The 19,835-nt window shown below is 35.7% G+C and overlaps 2 protein-coding genes across 2 annotated transcripts; one reads left to right on the top strand and one right to left on the bottom strand.

Annotated features, from left to right (window-relative positions):
* The first annotated feature begins 3,304 nt into the window (after positions 1–3,304).
* On the top strand, positions 3,305–4,992 carry LOC130986275 (homeobox-leucine zipper protein HOX3-like). Its single transcript, XM_057909630.1, has 4 exons — positions 3,305–3,562; positions 3,796–3,986; positions 4,064–4,143; positions 4,610–4,992. The coding sequence occupies exons 1-4, from the start codon at positions 3,487–3,489 to the stop codon at positions 4,860–4,862; spliced, it is 600 nt and encodes a 199-aa protein (XP_057765613.1). The 5' UTR covers positions 3,305–3,486; the 3' UTR covers positions 4,863–4,992.
* Positions 4,993–15,623: 10,631 nt separating this feature from the next.
* Positions 15,624–16,046, bottom strand: LOC131025555 (classical arabinogalactan protein 9-like). Its single transcript, XM_057955350.1, has one exon. It carries the CDS (start codon positions 16,044–16,046, stop codon positions 15,624–15,626), a length of 423 nt encoding a protein of 140 aa, XP_057811333.1.
* Positions 16,047–19,835: the final 3,789 nt, after the last annotated feature.

The following is a 19,835-nucleotide window of genomic DNA, read 5'->3' as shown; positions in this document are numbered from 1 at the left end:
ATCGAAAGTGATCGTTGGGAGCTCGAGACACATGCTATTTTACATGATATATGTATATATACAAAACAAAGTAGATGGTTAGTATATCATTTAATTTTTAACTATCATTGATATGGTTGTAGCACTCCAACATGATCTGCTCCGAGTTCTATAGATATACGCGTTACGTACCCACATATTTCTTTGCTTTCCAAATTAGTTGTCGTAATTAAAATGCATATTAAGGAAACTTATAAATTTACTTCTATCCCAACTAACTATAGTATGGGGTAAATGCGAAGAGTCTCGAAAATTATAGTGGTATTGCAAAATTGAACCCAAAGTAAATTAATTTTTTGCATTTTGACATCATTTTTACACAGAATTCTGAAATAGGACACTTATTCATAGATAAAACTAATTTTAAAATATACTTATTCGATAATTCGTATTACATTTCTTAAGCTTCTTTTAAATACACGGATATGCCTAATCTTTTGTGTGTGTGTGTGTGTGTTTTTTTTTATAAATAATCTTTTGTGTTAAATACAAATATATATTGAGAAATTCCAGGCACACGTGCATCGCCATCACCAACCAAATCTTTTCTTTAGGCATAATCAATTAATCATACACATAAGTTCCACTATAAGACCCATCACATATATTCAAATATTCTTGTCGGTCCATGTATACTATAATTCTTATTTATCTATATCATTTTCAATTACATTATACTCCCTTTTACGATCAAAAAAGTATTTTCTGTGTATTAAATAATAGCTGAAATATGTGTCAACGTAAACGCTAGGCTCTACTCGTATCAACGGGGTAATTAAAATTAAGGTATGACCAATTCAAGTAAGCTAGCTAGAGACTATTGTGTTGCTACGTTGATTGAGTCATACAATTCTTTTTTACTCTCTCCGTCGTGTATCACATTTTCTATTTTCGTTCGTCCCATAAAAATGTATCCTTTTATTTTTGGACATGACTTCACTTTATCTTTTTAACTACAATCACTCATTTTTACGTAACCTACAATTAATTCAATCACAACCACTCATTTCTACATAATCAACAATCAATTCAATCACAACCACTCATTTCTACATAATCAACAATCAATTCAACATTTTCTTAAAACCTGCGCCATCCCATATGTGATACTCTTACGGGAAGGAGGGAGTATTAGTTATTTCAAATCGTACGTGGAAAAGAGAATTATAGGCCACAGGATATAGTAATATAGAAATTGGAGCATGCATGTAAACTTGTATGTGATACGTGAGAGTGTGTGTCTCGTCTCTCGTGTGGTTAATTGGTAAGATAAAACACAAGCAAGATGAGAACACGACTCGTTTGTGTTAGTACGATAATTACAGACTCTAATAAATAATAAATAAAATAGTATCGTGTTAATATAACCTGACATCAACACTAACACAATAAAGTTGGACAGTAGTACTAACTCATTATTTCTAGCCGGACGTCCAAAACACTCACTACAGTTTTAAGTCTTAGCTCGCATAATAAGGATTGCTTTATTTAGTTGCATCTATTTCATTAATTCATTACATTTTTAAAAGACAATGTTGTTGAGTTCCTACAGATATACTACTTCCTACTAATCTAAAGAAAGCTAAGGCCAAAGATTAATCCTTATTTAAATTAGTGATTTAGCAATTGGATGTGATATGATGCTTTAAAGGTTTTTAATTACTAGGCTTGCAGCTACAGAGACAACGTTGTCTTTTACTTCTTGATGTGAACGAAAAAGGAGCACCCCTGCTTACTTTTCTGTGATTCACAATCCCCAGTTGTTGTCATTTTTTTTTTGGATTTTCTAATTTTTAGATGTATATAACTCCACCTCCCAAAAATATGTGAAGACACGACTCTCGACTCTCGACTCTTTTACTTCACTAGAAATAGATCGCAGGCAAATAAAATAAAATAAATAATCCACCACAAAGAAGGATTCTAAGAAAATAATCAGTGTTTGGCTAGGGTGTTATAAATTTCAATAACTTATGAAATGTTTAAAGGGTTGATAAGATGTAATGTTTCGAGATTTTATAAGCTGCCAACGTAATTAAAAGATTGAAAATAAATACTACTCCTAGCTGGTATTAATTTACAAGGACTTTGATGAGAGCCTCTTTATAAAAGTGTCAAAGCTGGGCCAATTGGGCCGGGCCGGGCTATCCGATAGCGTGTTTAGTGGTATTCATGAAACATGCGCTATTTTGTTTGGAAATACATATACACATTGATATACGACGAGAAAAAAAGAGAGAGAGAGACAGAAACACATGAAATGATGTACTCCCTCCGTCCCTGAAATAAGTTCCTCTTTTTCCATTTTGGGACGTCCCCCAAATAAGTTCCTCTTTCATTCTTTCTATTTTTGGACAACTACCCCACCACTAGTAATACTTTATTTATTCTTACTTTTCACTTTTTCACAACTCTCAATACTATTTATAACACTTTTTCACCTTTTCACCACTCCCAATACTAATTATAACATATTTTTTTCCACTATCAATACACTTTACCATTTTCCTTAAAACCCGTGCCGTCCCCAAAGAGGAACTTATTTTGGGGACGGAGGGAGTATGTATTAATTAGTTGGGCATTAATATTTGGAGAGGTGGTTGCCAATCATTTCAGCAGCTGACCTTTAAACCGACAATTCCGGTTCAATAAAGGGGGCCTTGCCTCCCATCATCATTCCTGCCACGTGCCCTTCATCACACGGGTTTCTCACACTCCCACCTTTAATTTCTCCACTAGCTTAATTTCCCCCTTTTTTTTTTCAAAAGATTAATTATTAAATATGAAAACTATTGAATATGCAGTTTTTACATGCAAATATGCTTTTAATATCGCATCAGGATCAATTATGAAAGAATTTGGGTCCAATTCTTTTTTGATGTCAAGATAATATTTATGAGTAGACAAATACAAGAGACGATTTGAAATCAACCCAAGGAACTATATTCAAAGTCTTTCCTTTTTCCTTTTAAGTACACATTACGAACTTGCTGAAAATGAGAATGTTTCTAATTGCGAAAAAAAAAGGAAAAGGTGATGTTGTATTACAACATGGCAGTCCCAAAAGAAAATGATTTGTGTGTGAATAAAATGGGATGGAGCCATTGCTTACACTTAATTAATTAATGATCACGTAAATATTTAATGTTTGGACCAATATATAGGAACAACTTGTATTCTCTTAGAAAGTGGTGAAAAAAATATTCTAGTCTTGAGTATATGTATGTGTTTATTTCAAAGAAATCCTGATTTGGGTTTTGACCATTTCGCATATGACCTTTCCACATTTCCTTTCTGCCCTTTCCCATTTACTCTCCGATATATATAAATATGTACATGTCTATATATATAGGTCTCACCTCACAACTATTAATATTCTTAATTTGTCTCGACAGATATAAATTGATATATTTTGTGGTCCTCTCTCCTTAATTTTCTCATCATTTCATGGAGAATTGTCATAGTGCCCCTTTTTGCTTGGAGTTAACTATAGGCTTCTCTTCTTCATCTTTCTTATCCCCCGGTAAGAAACTAAGTAATTAATTAATCTTTATTTCATGTATCTCCTCACCTCACAATTTTTGATCTATAATTCTCCTGCTTTTCTTGTGTTCTAACGAATATTTTTCAAAAGAGATGATGAATTTTTCTGGATCGAAATGAGATGGATATCATAGAATCATAAACATGATATAGTAATATTAGCTAGGTTTTTGTGGTATATATGAAGTAGCTAAAGACATATTTAATTTGTAGGGGAAAGCACAATGAAAGAGCTGGACATAAACCAAGTGCCCTCATCAGGAACAGAAGAAGAATGCATGGAAGAAGAAGAAGAAGGCGAGAGCCCGAACGGGGGCCCGGCCCGGAGAAAGAAGCTTCGCCTCACCAAAGAGCAGTCTCGTCTTCTTGAAGAAAGCTTCAAACAAAATCACACCTTAAACCCTGTATGCAATCATAAATCTTCAACTTTTTACTTGTTAGAGAGACACGAATAATATTGTATGTATTTTATGATATGCAGAGAGAGAAGGAAACTTTGGCAGAAATATTAAGCTTAAAGCCGAGGCAAGTTGAGGTCTGGTTTCAGAATCGTAGAGCAAGGTATTTTTCATACTTGGACTATTTTTTGTTATTCACGAAAACTTCTTCTGAATACTTGTATATTTATATATACCAAATTAATGATCCAGATAGCATCTATTAATGTAGTTACAGGACTGAAAATATTTGTGAACAGACATTCCATGCTAATTTGATCCAACTGGAAAGAAATAAAGTGCAATTTATGCATCTAGTTCTTTATAGAAATCGAGCAAGCATCTTCTTCTATGCTCCGTTAATAAAGTATAAATAGCTATTTTTAGATCCTTAATAATGTTACAAAATGCATAAAATGATGAACATTATATAGGTGTTAAATGTGCACAGTAATTAGTATGTAATGCATACACGTTAATTAAAAAACGCAATTTGACCGAGTCAATTAAGTGGTAATCAATATTTCCATTAATCATAATTACTCAACCTAATTAATCTTATTAACACTGCACTGATGCGATTAATATAGGAGCAAGCTGAAGCAAACAGAAATGGAGTGCGAGTACTTGAAAAGATGGTTTGGATCACTGAGTGAGCAGAACAGGAAGCTACACAAGGAGGTGGAGGAGCTCAGGGCAATTAACGTCCACGGCCACGGCCACCTCCCGCCGCCGGCTTCCGCCCTCTCGATGTGCCCTCGCTGCGAGCGTGTCACCGCCGCCGCCAACACAAAGATGTCTCATCTCCGGCACCGACAACCCCCTGCTGCATGCTTCCTATGATTAGAATCACTAATCTCAATTAGTATATATAATTAATATATAGACTAGTTTTGAAGGACTCGTTGTAAGCAATTAATATTGCAAGGGAACGATCTTTGTTTCACTCAATATGACATTATGATGCTCCAAATTGTGTGTATGATATTTTTGTCGTTTTTACGTGATTTTTTATAATGAATAAACTCTCGTATAATTCATGTGTATACGTATCATAATTTTACACTTGAAATGTATAATACTAAAGAATATATATGTGACGTATCGTACCAAAAAAGAGAAAAAAATGTTTTGTCGTATTACAGAAGCAAATTAGCTAGAGTTTTCATTTAGGTTCACTTGACGAACAGACATTTATTTTGGCTTGATAGTCAAATATAAGTGTAGAATTGTTTGGTCCATAAGTAAAATCCAGGCACTTAATTGGGCTACGCCTAGTCAAGCAGTTGCAAGGCCTTTAATGGGCCAACATAAAACTATGAAGCACAGAGGCCCCCATCCTAACCTGCAACATGTAACAAACTAACAATGCCACCTGTATAACAAAACAAGAGGGAAAAATCATATAGTCGTGTAGCAACTATTATCACATATGATCGTAACAATTAATGTTAATGTTAATGTTAAGGTGCGTTTACCTTAGTTGCAAAATTTTATTGAGAAATGATGAATAAAAAAAGATGAAAAAATATTATCCTTTTTTTTGGGTTAATGTCGCTAAATCCTTTAACTATTTTCATTTTTCGCGTTTTGCATCAAATTCAAAAAATCTGTCATAGTATATCGATCCCAATTAAGCCTTGAATCGCAATTTACATCCGGCGAAAAATTTCGATGACCTAACTTAATCACCGTGTCAAAAATATTGATGACAAGGTGGAGTCTACATGGAAAATACATGTCAATTTTTAAAAAAATAAATGACGTGTTGTGAAACGACGTCGTTTTGCTTGGTACAAAACGACGTCGTTTTCAAGCTCCGCCCACCTCTCTCTCAAGCTCCGCCGGCGAAGTCGCTGTCCGCCGACCAGAAGGTCGTCGCCCCGTTCCCCTCTCACAGACCATCTCATATCTCTCTCTCTTCTCAGGGGCTTCGCGCCAGCAACACACAAAACTGAACCCACACCTCTATCTCACACCACCGTGCTGCCGCCTTCCTTGGAGACGGCGAGAACGCCGCCTCCTCCCTTCGATCTGGGTTGACGCCGCCCCACGCGATACAAACATTATAAAATGTGTAATCTAGAACCCTAGTTGCACGGTGTATGTGAACATTCATGAAATTACTAATTTATCCCTTTGTACGCAGTATACGTCAACATTCATGAAATTACTAATTTATCCCTTTGTATCTGTCATAGAAATAGCGCATTGTATTCAGTTTTGAAGGAGAGATCAGAATCTATAAAACTTTTACTTGGAGATAAAGATTTTGGAGGTGTGTTCTTATTTTCCGGCGTCTTAGTTTTTTGATTGTCGCCGATTTTATTCCAATCATCGATACTCAGGTCAAAACTCTATTTCTCCGCAATACTTATAAATTTTGTTAGATGATACTTCATCATTTTTCATGTTCCTCCAATTAAAGTATTATTTAATTATTTATCTTTTAAATATTATTTATTCTCTTATTTTTTTCACAAATTTACCCTAAAAAAATTACTTTTTCTCTCCTATTTTATTATAGGGGTAATTTCCTGTAAATCCATAACGTTTACCCCGAATTGGTTTTTGCTCCTAATTTAAAAACTCTACTTTTAAATACATAACTTTTCGTTTTTGTTTCGAATTTGTCCGGTGACCGATTTTTTCTTACGCCGACGCTAGAAATGACACGGTGGCAGGGGTATGACATGTGGAAAACAAATTTTAAAAAAAAGAAAGAAAAAAAATCCACATCATCATCTTCCCCAACCTCCCCCACTCCCAAACCCTATTTCCCCTCCCCCACCCGTCGTCGCCGCAGGCCGCCACCGCCCTCTCACCCCTCAACCTCTCATGTCTCCATCTTCTTCCCCCTTCCCCCCACCCCCAAACCCTAATTCCTTTCCCCCCACCCACCGCCGCCACCCCTTGCCGCCGCCACCATCGGCGCTTGCAGCCAGCGATATAGCAATCCACGATGCCAAGAAGCGCGAGCGGCGGAAAGAGCCATGTCGGTGAAGCGACAGGCGACTGTGCGGCGCTGTGCTATTTCTTAAATAATCTGAAGTTCCAATACAAGACATCATTTCAAACACTTACACGTCCTACTCTAACAATATCTACGATAATTTTTATTTGAAAGAACGGGCAATAATTGTTCCTACCCATATATTGCACAACATAAAAATTTTAACATTCATATAACATTAATAAATAACTAAATTTTCAAATATAAAAAATACTTCAAAATAATTAATTATTAAAAAAAATATCTTTCGTGCGATTGCAAAATTAGTTCTAAATAAAACCTTGTCCTAAGACTAGCATTGATTAATTAGAGTTAAAGTCACTACAAGTATAATTGATATTAGAAAAAAGTTGTGGTCTAACTTATAAAGTTTAATGAAGCGACTATACGCCATTACTTTTTCCTAACAATCTATATTTATTTTCACGTCATATTCCTATAGATGCCATAAAACAAGAGCCCCTGCGAACCTAGCAACCACATACCTTTCTCTTTTAGTTATGACAAATAAAAAAAAATTGAAAAAGAATGGCAAGATATAGCGCCTCACTTTAAACTTTATTCTGTACATTTTTGAGAAATAAAATTTAGACTATACAAAAATTGCGGAAAAGGATCTCCTTTTTCTCTTCCTCTCCTTTGTTAAAAAAAGGCTATGACAAGAAAATGTGTTGGAATTTTCTTTTTCCTTTTTCTTCTTTTTTAGGCCAGAATTATTAACAAAGAACAACTTATCGAAGTGTAGATTGATCGAGTTATATAGCTGCACGTACGTTTAAGAGCATATAGTATATTTACATCAATTATAAGGAAATATTATAATAATTAATAACCATGACTTAAATAAATAATTTAAAAAAAATTGTGAAGGACTGCAATGGGGTTTAAACTCCAAACTTCTCTTTTTATAAAAAAAAATGTCTTCATAATTTGAATGTTCTCAGACATAAGCATGACTTTTGAAACAACTGAATACTCCCCTTCTTTGGAAATTGGCATTTTTAGTCTTAATTTCGATGCATATGGTCCATGTATCCATTTTGTTTTGGTGCAAGCACGTGGCTATTCACGTCGATCATCAACTTTCGGACACGCAAAGATTTTGTAATATAAATCCACAAATAATCAATTCGAATAATAATAATAATGGAGTAATTATTATTATTATTATTATTATAAATCCACAAATAATCAATTCGAATAATAATAATAATAATAATGGAGTAATTATTATTATTATTATTATTATTATTATTATTATTATTATTATTATAATAATAATAATAATAATAATAATAATAATAATAATAATAATCATAATCATAATAATAATAATAATAATAATAATAATAATAATAATAATAATAATAATAATAATAATAATAATAAAATGAGCCAGGATAGGAACATCGTAGCAAATTTAGAACCACAAAAAATCAATATGATGGCTATTAGCCTATTAGTCCAAAATCCAAATCTAGATACTTTTCACGAAACTTAAGTATATCCAAATTCATAGTTATATTTTTCCTAAAAAAAAATAAAAAAATTTCATAGTTATATAAAGTAGCGTTTACTTAGTCAGATAAAAATAATAAGATTAACCTCTTATTTATTTTAACAATTTAAAATTTTAGAATATTTCTAGATTTTTAATTATTATTTAAACTAGTTTTTGCTTAATTCATAGTATTTCATTAAAAGGGTGTGATTGAAAAATCATAGTACTACTTTTGAGGATAAAAATACTCAATCATGCAAAATAAACGACCCTTAATAGTATTATTTTTATTAGGATGAATTACCGCAGATAACATAATATTGATCCTACTTGTTAGAGTTATTTTAACTCTAATAATTATTTATTCATATAATGAATAAAACCTTGGTTTTATCTTCTTCGTTATATATTGTTTAAAGATATTTAATATATATATATATAAGGGAACACTCTAATGAGACCCCCTATATATATATAGGGGAGGGCTACGGTATAAACACTTCTTAACATATAAATACGAACTACTTAAAATGTATGAATTCTATGTAGAACGCGTATGAATTTGCTATGTAAATGTATGAATTGCGAAAAATAAATTTTTTGCTACCTATGAGTTCGAACTCGAGACCATGAATTCATCCAATAAGGTGATGAATCAACTGAGATCTTGATGATCTAAGGGCTGAAAATAGTTCCTATTTTATATTTTTTAAAAATATTTTTATTTTAGCCCACCCTTATATATATAAGGGTTAAAAAATGTTTTTATTTTAGCTCAACCGTTATATATATATATATATATATATATATATATATATATATATATATATATATATGGGAAGGCTAAAATAAAAACGCTTCTTAAAATATAAATTAGGAACCATTTTCAGCCCTTAGATCATAAAGATCTACGGTTGATTCATCACCTTGTTGGATAAATTCATGGTCCTGAGTTCGAATCCCAAAGGTAGCAAAAAATTATTTTTCGCAATTCATGCCTATTTACATTTTATTCATGCATGTTATACATAAAATTCATGCATTTTTGTTGGTTCGTAATTCTTAAAATAAGGATGGTTTATTGAATAACCGCCCCCTATATATATATATATATATATATATATATATATATATATATTCGGTGATATCAAAAATGGAGAAGAAGATTTGATTAAGACTTTGTCAAAGATATTATCGGATATCTTGAAGTGGAAAAGAATGATTAAAAACTTGAAGACTTGGTCTTCCTTGGATTTAGGAATGTTGGTTAAATAGGTTAACCAACAAGCACACTTTAGCCTGAAGAAAGCTCCACATGTCGGCCGCGTCCACTATCGATGATCTGAGCCACTTTTTTTTGTCCACCAAGCATATATTGGATTTATAAATAGGGGCAAAGCATCCTGCGATCGATATCAGTCCAAACACGAAGACATACAAGTGCAGGAGCTCAAAGCTATTGTTCAAACATCTTACACGACATATTGTTCAAAATACACATTGAGTGGGAGACTCATTTGTTAGGGCTAGTCGGTAGATTTGTATGTTTGATATTCATAGATTAACTTCATTTAAAGTCTAATTGTTGCTACCATAATTGATATGATTATAAGAGATTTTCTTTCAATACCACTCAATAAGAGGGATTCTATTGAGTGGATTCGTGTATCTTCATTGAGTGGAGTGGCGGTGTCCTGGGCAGAGTGGGGAGAAGGAACTTCATCAGTAATGTCCACAATTTGGACATCTTTTCCACCAGTACCAGATGTATCACCAGTACTGGGGCGTCTGCGCCCGTGAACAAGACCACTCATAAGGCTCTCATGGCTCTCCCTTGTCACCCTGGTCAGTTCGGAGGCCAGGGACGACTTTTCCACCTCTACTTGGGCCAGCTTGGCCTTCAACTCAGCAATTTCCGCCTCAGCTCCGCTCAGACGTGCCACTACCCCGGCGACGTCGTCATCACGCTTGGCTACTGCAGCCTGTTCTTTCTCTCTTTCCTTCTCCAGCACATCATAATCGTGGATGCGCAGGATAGCTCCCCAGATCCGAGACTCCACCTACAAGGAAATAGAATGGATCATGTCAGAACAAAGAAATACTCTTCGCTAAAGGAATGACTTTCTTCAGAGAAACGGGGGCCACCAGAACAGTCAAAAGGTTAATAACTTAAATTTTTAGATAAGGATACAAGCTGCAAAGTACCTGAAGAACCATCTGGGCAAGCTGACTTGCCAGAGCCCCTCGCGTCAAGTTCTCCACTTTCTCCTTGTCTTTCGAATGAACACGAGACGACAAGGCATCAATAAACCCTTGCCCCGACAAACTTGAAATCGGGCCAGGAACAATATCCTCCGGCTCATCAACAGCGGGGACCACAGCCTTGCCTTTGCCCTTTCCCCCAGCAGAAGGAGGGACTTTCGAACCACCAGCAGACTTCTTGGCTGGATTCGCGGACTTGCCAGCCTTCTTCAGGCTTTCCTGTCTCTCCTTCTCACCCACGGAGATCAGAGAGCCCCTCTTCCGCTTCTTCGAGAGATCGGGAGTGGCGGTGTCCTGGGCAGAGTGGGGAGAAGAAACTTCATCAGTAATGTCCACAATTTGGACATCTTTTCCACCAGTACCAGATGCGTCACCAGTACTGGGGCGTCTGCGCCCGTGAACAAGGCCACCTGCATCGACCTCCTCTGAATCAAATGTGCGTGAGGCTTCCACATTTCTCTCTGCGACCTCTGCCACAGGGAGAGTGATAACCATCTCGGACCCAGTGGGTTGTTCTGAGGGGTCCGTGCGGGAAGCAGAGCCCCCCGAGCCATGTTCCCCGCTGCGGGTGGGAGAAGCAACGGCAGCCAAATTGACCCCGCATTGTTTCCTCCAAGACATGTCTGCAAATAAAAATTCTACACCGTTAGAATCAGGGTAACAAAAGTTAATATATTTTCTAACTCATGTTTTTTACCTATTGATTTCTTTGGATATAGGGAAAATAGGCCATTGTATGCCAGAGTCGAGTTGTTCTCGGCAAGATATCTACAAGGTAGGGGCTCAGCCTTATTCATGGCATTAAGTTGGGCTATGACACCCAGGTCAAAAGCGGAGGGAGCAGCCTGAGAGGCTGGTTTATAGGTAGTCCGAGGACTATGCCACTCCAGCTCCAAGGCGCCGCAATCACGCCAGGAACCAACAAGGGTGCGCACGTAACAGTAATTAAACAAAAAATCCTTGTCAAAAGAATTTAAGGAGGAAAGGAAGGAGGTGGGATATTTCTGAAGACCCGCAAAGCTATACAAGGGACTGCCCTGCATGCGGAGACATTGGGTCTGACAGAATAGTTTGGCGGTGTCCCCAACACCATGGGCTCGGCAGAGAATATGGAAGGCATATAACCTTCGGATGGCAGAAGGGGTAACTTGATAAAAGGGGATGTGAAAATGGTTGCAGACGTCAACCAGGAGAGGAGGAGGAGGAAGCCTTAGGCCAGCGTCTATCTGGGCTTGCCAGATGGCTATTGTTTTGTGGTCACGAAGTTGTTCCGGGGGTTTCGAGGCTTTAGAGAAGGCCTCGAATCTTAAGCCGTCGGGGCAACGGCACTTGCTTCTCATCTTTTCCATCGCCGTGAAGCTAAGGCGAGAATGGGGGACAGGTTTAGGGGGTTGGGGAGCCTTTTTAGTCTTCTTTTTGGGATGAGAGGGACTGGGAGTAGCCTGAGAGTCACGTGAGACAGAGGGGGAATGAAGGTTTTCAAGACCTTGAAGGCTGGGGGGAGGAAGATGAAGAATCTCGGGGAGAGGGCGAACGCGAGGGCTGGGGAGCGGAAGTGGAAGCCATTATCAGAAATTTTAATCCTAGGGTTTCTAGCACGCTCAATCAGAGCACCAACAAATATACCACTACACTACAACTAATCACAAATATCGGGAGAAGAGGATAAGCGAGTTACCTAGGTCAGGAAAAGATTGACAGTAAAAACTGGAGCGGAGGGGTCGCGGGAAAATACGCCAGAACAGGGAGAGGATCGCCGGAAATCGCAGATGAAGGAATTAGGGAAAAAGTGGAGAAGATGAATAGTGGGAAGCAAAATTTCGAAACTGACTAAGTAACGTACGCGGGCAACTACCACCATACGGGATGAATGACGCGTGGCATACGGGAATTAATCAATGGCTAAGAATTTCTACGGAGAGACGAAAAGACGCAAAGGTTAAAAAGTAACCTCGGGGTACGGAAAAAGCACTGCAGAAAGGGCGGGCATTTAATGCTAGTGACGTCATCCACGTGGGTGAATCCTCTGACTAGTTGCATCGTCCCAGAGTGAACTAGTCAGACCAGGGGAGGGAGTAACAAAAACGCCAGAGAACAATTTACAGGGCTTACCTTTATCTTCTTACAATATTAGAATTCTCGTGTCTTCATGATTTGCAGGGACGAAGGAGAACAGCACAACGCTGGCTTTAACAATACTTCACTGGTTGAACACGAAGAATACCCGGTTCAACCAGACCAGAGGGGGGAGTGGTTGATGAGGAGTGATATATGCAGAGTAGGGAAATGATGCAAATCAGAGGAATCGACTCCACCAGCGGAATAAGTATGGTAGAGGAAGTGTACTCGTCAGAGGAAATCATCCTCGCCAGAGGGATCTTACTCACTAAAGGCATCTTATACACCAGAGAAGTCACCCTCGCCAGAGAAGTCACCTTTGCCAGAGAAGCAGCCTTCGCTAGAGGAACTACCTTCACCAGCGGAATCGCCAGAGACGCGGGAGATTTCCCGCGTGAAGGCAAATTTACCGACATGCCCCTCTATCACGCCAAGCGCATGCACCACAGATGATTTTACCCTTTTGCCCTCCTATGTAGTCTATAAATAGAACCTGAGCTCGTGCATTGTAATTACGCTATCTCTTATTTTCGAATACAACAGCTACTTTTCTCCCGTTCTGAGTTTTTCCGATTGTCTACTTTGCTTTCTCCGATCATTCACACTAGGTATAGCCTATATTTATCGCTTTATAGATTAGGTGTTGGTCCTTGAATCACCAATAGTGAACATACAACTGCAATTAATTAATATTGCAGTATAAAGACAATTAATTATGCGTACTTTACTTTTTCGCTGTATTTATGCGTTACTATAGATTTTTGGGTGAATTGTTCTATTATTCTGTCCAACATAACTGGGTTTGAGAACGCAACAGACTTTCACTACTTTTAATTGCAATACAACTTTAATTTATAACATTTCGATTATAATTTGCATCTTCAATTTTTCCAGCAGCGATAAGTAAAATCGTGTTGTTTATACTGGTATTGTCGTCCTCAAGAAGACACCAACCAATGCAGGACTTCAATCTATAAATAGTAAGATCTAGAGTTTAAAATTTCAAATCCTATTGCTCCTTGGGGATGACATCCAATGTCCCACAATTTTATGTGTTCCACTATATCCTATTCTTATATCTATTATTTTAAAAATACTTTTTATAAAAATAAATTTTATTATAATACTATGAATTATAATACTTAATTTTTATTTCAGAAAATTAAAAATTTTAAAAAATATATAACATGACTTTGAATTTATCAACATATTATTAGCTAATAAAATTTAAATAAAATGACAAAATAATTATATACCCTAATTTAATGGAATAATCCCTAGTTAATAATCATAATATTAAACTAAAGCATATAACGTTGAATTGAAAAAAAAAATATAAATAAATAAATAAAATTGAAAATAAAACACAAAGTAAAATATGATACACTGAATCTAATTCCCCTTGGTAGTCCCCTAAATCAAAAAAATATAGGTATTATTGGAAAGACTCTCTAAAAGTTTAGAAATGCTGGAACTGCAAGCGCAAAAATTTAATTAAAATGTAGTGTTGTAGTAATAGTGACATTGTAAAAATTGTATTGTTATTGCATATTAATTACTCATTTATTTTTAACAATTGGCCATGCTTTGCTATGTAATGTTGCTTTTTGCATTTATTACTAATTATTTTCTTGTACACCTTGAGGTGTTGTACTTGTATAGGTTTGTACATAATTCTGTCACACCTTCTCCAATGTTGGCGCTATTCTGAAACAGTATTTCACCACAAATTTGCGCTATTTTGGTGCAACGAACATTGTGGTTATTAATAGAACAACATTGTATTATTGTTTTTCTCTCTTATACTTTATTAATATTATAAATCATAGTGTTTATTTTGAATTAATTACATAAATTTCACCTATTAATAAAAAACAGACTAATTTACAAAGTATCTTTCGATTTTTTTTCTTTCTGAATAATACAGCAGATGGTTAGAACTGAAACTAAAATTTTACTATATTATTTTAGAATTAAAGGTGATGTGTTATACGGCTATGCATTGGAGATGCCCTTACTAAATGTCCACGCAGAATATACAGAAAAACTATATTCTTTCTGTGTAAGAATAACCGGTAAAAGAAGGGCACTAAAAGTTGTTTTGCCTTTGAAATTTACAAAGTGAAAAAGACCATACGCCACAGTAGCTAGCTTTAAGTCTCTTTTTCTTTTATTAAGATAGGAATATTGGTGCAATGAATTACATTAATACCTCAATAATACTTTGAGTTTGAACCAATAATTGCAAAATCTCTCGTTGTTAATTAATAATATTTAAAATACTACCAAATAAAATTTCCTAGTTTCATTTAATGACTAGTATCCTCGCTGAAAACTAAAATCATAATTGCTCGTAAAAGAAACGTAATTAAGTAATTAAATCGCATGTGCTGCTGGATGAGTAAATTGATCTCACTCTAAACAAAAGTAAAAACTGATCCAAACGTTTGATATTTGTTTGGGTTAAAAGATGTTGTCTGTTTAGAGCAAATTATCTTAGTGATACAATTCTGATCATTATGATTGATTTTCATAGCCTTTTGGATTATATCAAACAGAGTCAAACACAATGGAAACACGATACCTTAATTTTGTCAAGATAGAACAGCTAAATAATTATTAGCCATGTCATTAATATATAAGTACAAAGAAAAACCGACAATAACTGTGTGAATCGTCACACACACCTCAAACGAAAAAAATGCTAATATTAATTGAGTGCAAAATTAAAGAACACAAAACTAAAAAAAATGATGAGGATAGCTGTTGATCCTCCTCCGGCAGCAGTTGATGAAGACTGATCTTGGTGTGGTGGCTTCCTGTAGTAATAGGGAAACCACGACAGTATAGGCTCCGGCGGCGGCTGTGCGCCGCCGCCGTAAGAAGTAGGGGTTGGCGGATTGTATGGGAAGATTCCGGCGGGAGGGTTGGTGGAAAGGACTGGAGGGGAGAAAGAAGGTGGAGTGGTGGAAGATGGCGGCGTCATGGCCACTGGAGGGTTATCTCCGGGGCCTATTGGCGGAGGGTAACACGGATACGGGCACTCCTGCGGCGTCACGGCAGCCGGAAAGGAGAGGATTGTTGAGAGAAAGGCTAGTGTTGAGAGTAGCTTGTGAAGTGAGGAGGCTGCCATGGTTGAATTAATGGAGCTGTGTGTTTTGTGAATGAAGTGCATATGAGGAGTGAAGACTAAGTAAAAATATTTGGTGGGGGGGGGGGGGGGTGTTAATGTCCCTTTTTAGTTAGTGTAGTTAGATACATTTTTATCATGATAGAAAAGTGACCAGAAAGCTAGGGTATAACTAAAGCAATGGGTGAGGGCTACTTTTGAGTATTGAGTGTCTTCTTTTGAAGGTGCATGTGTTATTTAGTGCACTTATAAATTTAGGGAATGGGGTGAAATGTTAGTAAGATATATCTCGATCTAATTTGTGATTCTCTAATTGGGGATGAGATCCAATGTTCCATAATTCTATATATAATACACTGAATCTCATTCCCTCTAATTACATGTGTACTTGGATTACAAATAATTTTTTTAAAAAGAAAAGCGTAATATATTCTTTTGTATCAAAAGAAAATGAGTCTAGAATCCCAAAAAAGAAAAGAAAATGAGTCTAGATTATTTTTTCAAACAAACACTCGAAGGTGAGGGGTTAGACAGACCCCAACCTGTATATAAAAAAGTCAACCAGTATTTCATACATGGCGTTGCCCAAAAGTGACAACGTCCAAAAAGAAACACGAGGAAAAATCGAAATCGGACCAAAATCATACATAGGTTAGCCCAAAAGTGACTACACCCAGAGGACAAAATGAATAACATCAGAAAAAGGAAAATCAAGAACCAACTAACTATCGACATGATATCTGAATCTGAAGTTAGGATAACTAAGTTGATCCATCCTAACCAGAGTAAGAAAATAATGAAGGGCAGAAAAACCAGCAAAAATAGTCAGAGCCATGACATGATGACCTCTCATAGCCATAAAATCAGTAGGCTTGTTTCCCTCACGATGAATGTGAGTAAAACGAACCCGCCTCTGCCCAATAAGCTGACCAATCCTGGCAATAGTATGACGGATACTAGCATGACCATGTTGCCCAGCAGATAAGAGCAAAACAATCGCTGCAGCATCCAACTCAATCCAGTTATGAGCAGAAAATGTAATAGCCAGTCTCAGACCCTCTAGCAGAGCAGCTAACTCACCCTCAAAACTGGAAGTGGCAGCACATGGAGTGCATAAAGCAACAAGAATGGCTCCAGTGTGGTCCCGAACCACTCCTCCACCCGCACCTCGCTGCGTCTGTGAATCATACGCAAGTAATGCAACCCCGCCAATTAGTGTCGGTGAGAATCCCCGCCGCAACAAGAAACCGAAGATGATGAATAACCTACGACATCACGTGAGAAGCACGAAAAATATTAGCCTTATGCTTACGGCTATTCATTTCCATCCAAAAGAACCACATAATCAAACAAGGAATTAGGAAAGAGATATGTCTCTCTGGGAACAGTCCGCTGTTAGTGACCTAATCTATGTGCAATATCAGTGTTAGTGTGAAGAGGTGTGTGCATAAAAGGAAACCAAGAGTCAAAATGAGACCACTGAATCTAAATTTTCCCATAGTTCATTTAGGTTGCAAGTTGGTAATTTTTATTTTTCAATTATTAAATTTAATTTTTTGATTTAAATTACATTTATTCAGGATTAATTGGTGCCTTGATTGAAGATAAAGAATATTTGTGGTTTGGACCTTCGAAATATGACGTGGATTTGATTATTTGATCATATCCTTGTATAGAGCTTTGTGCCCAGTTTAAAAGCCAATTTTTGATGATCTTCTCGAGTGCCACTTTAAGATTCAAACGCTTTATTTAATTGAGAGAATTATGCTGAGGATTTGTCCTTTCATTGAAGTATTCAAGTGTTATCATGATCTCTATTTAAGTTAGAGAATTTTTTAGAATTAGTATTCCACCCATACCCATGTACGGGATAAATTATCGTAATTTTTGTTATAACGTTAATTCATTGTATAATAATTAATATTATATTGTATTAAAATAATAAATAAAAAATATTGTATTATATTGAAAAAAACATACTCCCTTCGTCCCTCAAATAAGTTCCTATTTTTTCTTTTTGGGACGTCTCCCAAATAAGTTCCTCTTTCTTTCTTTTTTATTTTTGGACAACTACCCCACCACTAACAATACTTTATTTATTCTTACTTTCATTTTTTCACCACTCCCAACACTAATTATAACATTTTTTCACATTTTCACCACTCTGAATACTAATAATAACATACTTATTTTTCTCCACTATCAATACACTTTACCACTTTTTCTTAAAACCCGTGCCGCCCCTAAAGAGGAACTTATTTTGGGACGGAGGGAGTATAACCTTTAATTAATTAAAGAATTTAATTGTTTTTAATTTTACTATTTGAAATAGGGGTGCAATAATAATAATAATAATAATAATAATAATATATATTATTATTATTATTATTATTATTATTATTATTATTATTATATAGAACTAACAATTGTAATATTGAATAAAGCATGGTAATACAAATTAGTAAATCTATCAGTTTTGAATAATTTCTTCGTAGACAATATTCATTGCACTTGATATGCTATTATTATCTTTATCACATGCTAAAATCTTCAATTCGCTCGAACTCCTTACTCTTGAAACAACAACATAAAGTTGACAATAAGATAACATTGGTTTCTTTAGAAAAAGTCCTACGTGTGACTGATCACTATTTTATTAGCAACGTAAACTGCAACTAACACAGTATAATTGTAGCACATAAAAAATAACCGAGTATCGTATCCTCAGGGACTGATAAGCGAAATAACTCTAAGTACTCCTAATTTAAACTATCACAATAGACAGGCAAACAAAATCGATGATGTATGAATAATAAAACTAAACTCAAATAACACTAAATAAAATTCAGGTAAGAAATCTAATGATAAAACAACTGATCCTAGGGAAGTAAATTCATTAACCAAATTCATACAATCAATCTATTAATCCTATTTACCAGTTTAATCCAGTTATGATGGGAGATCACACAATTAATCAATTACTCTCGTTAGAGCAGCAACGATCGTAGATTAGTAAATTATCTATCTCCGCCAGGTCTCAAGAAAATTTACTAATAACTCCCAAAAACACCTAAAAATAGCTCCCTATGATCCACCTATCTCCGCCAGGTCTCAAGGTTAAAATCATATCGCACATTCCTGAATCCGCTAAACAGTTATCTCCGCTAGGTCTCAAACCGAATAGCTAACACATGCAAACTCTACTGATAAGCGAAATAACTCTAAGTACTCCTAATTTAAACTATCACAATAGACAGGCAAACAAAATCGATGATGTATGAATAATAAAACTAAACTCAAATAACACTAAATAAAATTCAGGTAAGAAATCTACTGATAAAACAACTGATCCTAGGGAAGTAAATTCATTAACCAAATTCATACAATCAATCTATTAATCCTATTTACCAGTTTAATCCAGTTATGATAGGAGATCACACAATTAATCAATTACTCTCGTTAGAGCATCAACGATCGTAGATTAGTAAATTATCTATCTCCATCAGGTCTCAAGAAAATTTACTAATTAACTCCCAAAAACACCTAAAAATAGCTCCCTATGATCCACCTATCTCCGCCAGGTCTCAAGGTTAAAATCATATCGCACATTCCTGAATCCGCTAAACAGTTATCTCCGCTAGGTCTCAAACCGAATAGCTAACACATGCAAACTATTGATCAGATAATTCACAAGAATTCAAGCACCAAGAATTATTAATCATAAACTGGAAGACAAAAATGTATTAACAAGTTAATCACATAAATCTAATCAACTATTTACAAACCCTAGAA

This window comes from Salvia miltiorrhiza, chromosome 5 (assembly GCF_028751815.1).
Source record: "Salvia miltiorrhiza cultivar Shanhuang (shh) chromosome 5, IMPLAD_Smil_shh, whole genome shotgun sequence".
NCBI classification, from domain to species: Eukaryota; Viridiplantae; Streptophyta; class Magnoliopsida; order Lamiales; family Lamiaceae; genus Salvia; species Salvia miltiorrhiza.
The sequence above is the reverse complement of the archived record's forward strand: the minus strand, read 5'-3'. Positions and strand labels throughout refer to the sequence as shown.

What these genes read in the sequence shown, in the direction of transcription:
- LOC131025555 (XM_057955350.1), bottom strand. Translation starts at nt 16,046, where the DNA reads ATGGCAGCCTCCTCACTTCACAAGCTACTCTCAACACTAGCCTTTCTC.
- LOC130986275 (XM_057909630.1), top strand. Translation starts at nt 3,487, where the DNA reads ATGGAGAATTGTCATAGTGCCCCTTTTTGCTTGGAGTTAACTATAGGC. An exon ending in TTCATCTTTCTTATCCCCCG is followed by an intron (nt 3,563 to 3,795) that starts GTAAGAAACTAA and finishes TTTAATTTGTAG; the next exon opens with GGGAAAGCACAATGAAAGAG. An exon ending in TTTCAGAATCGTAGAGCAAG is followed by an intron (nt 4,144 to 4,609) that starts GTATTTTTCATA and finishes CGATTAATATAG; the next exon opens with GAGCAAGCTGAAGCAAACAG.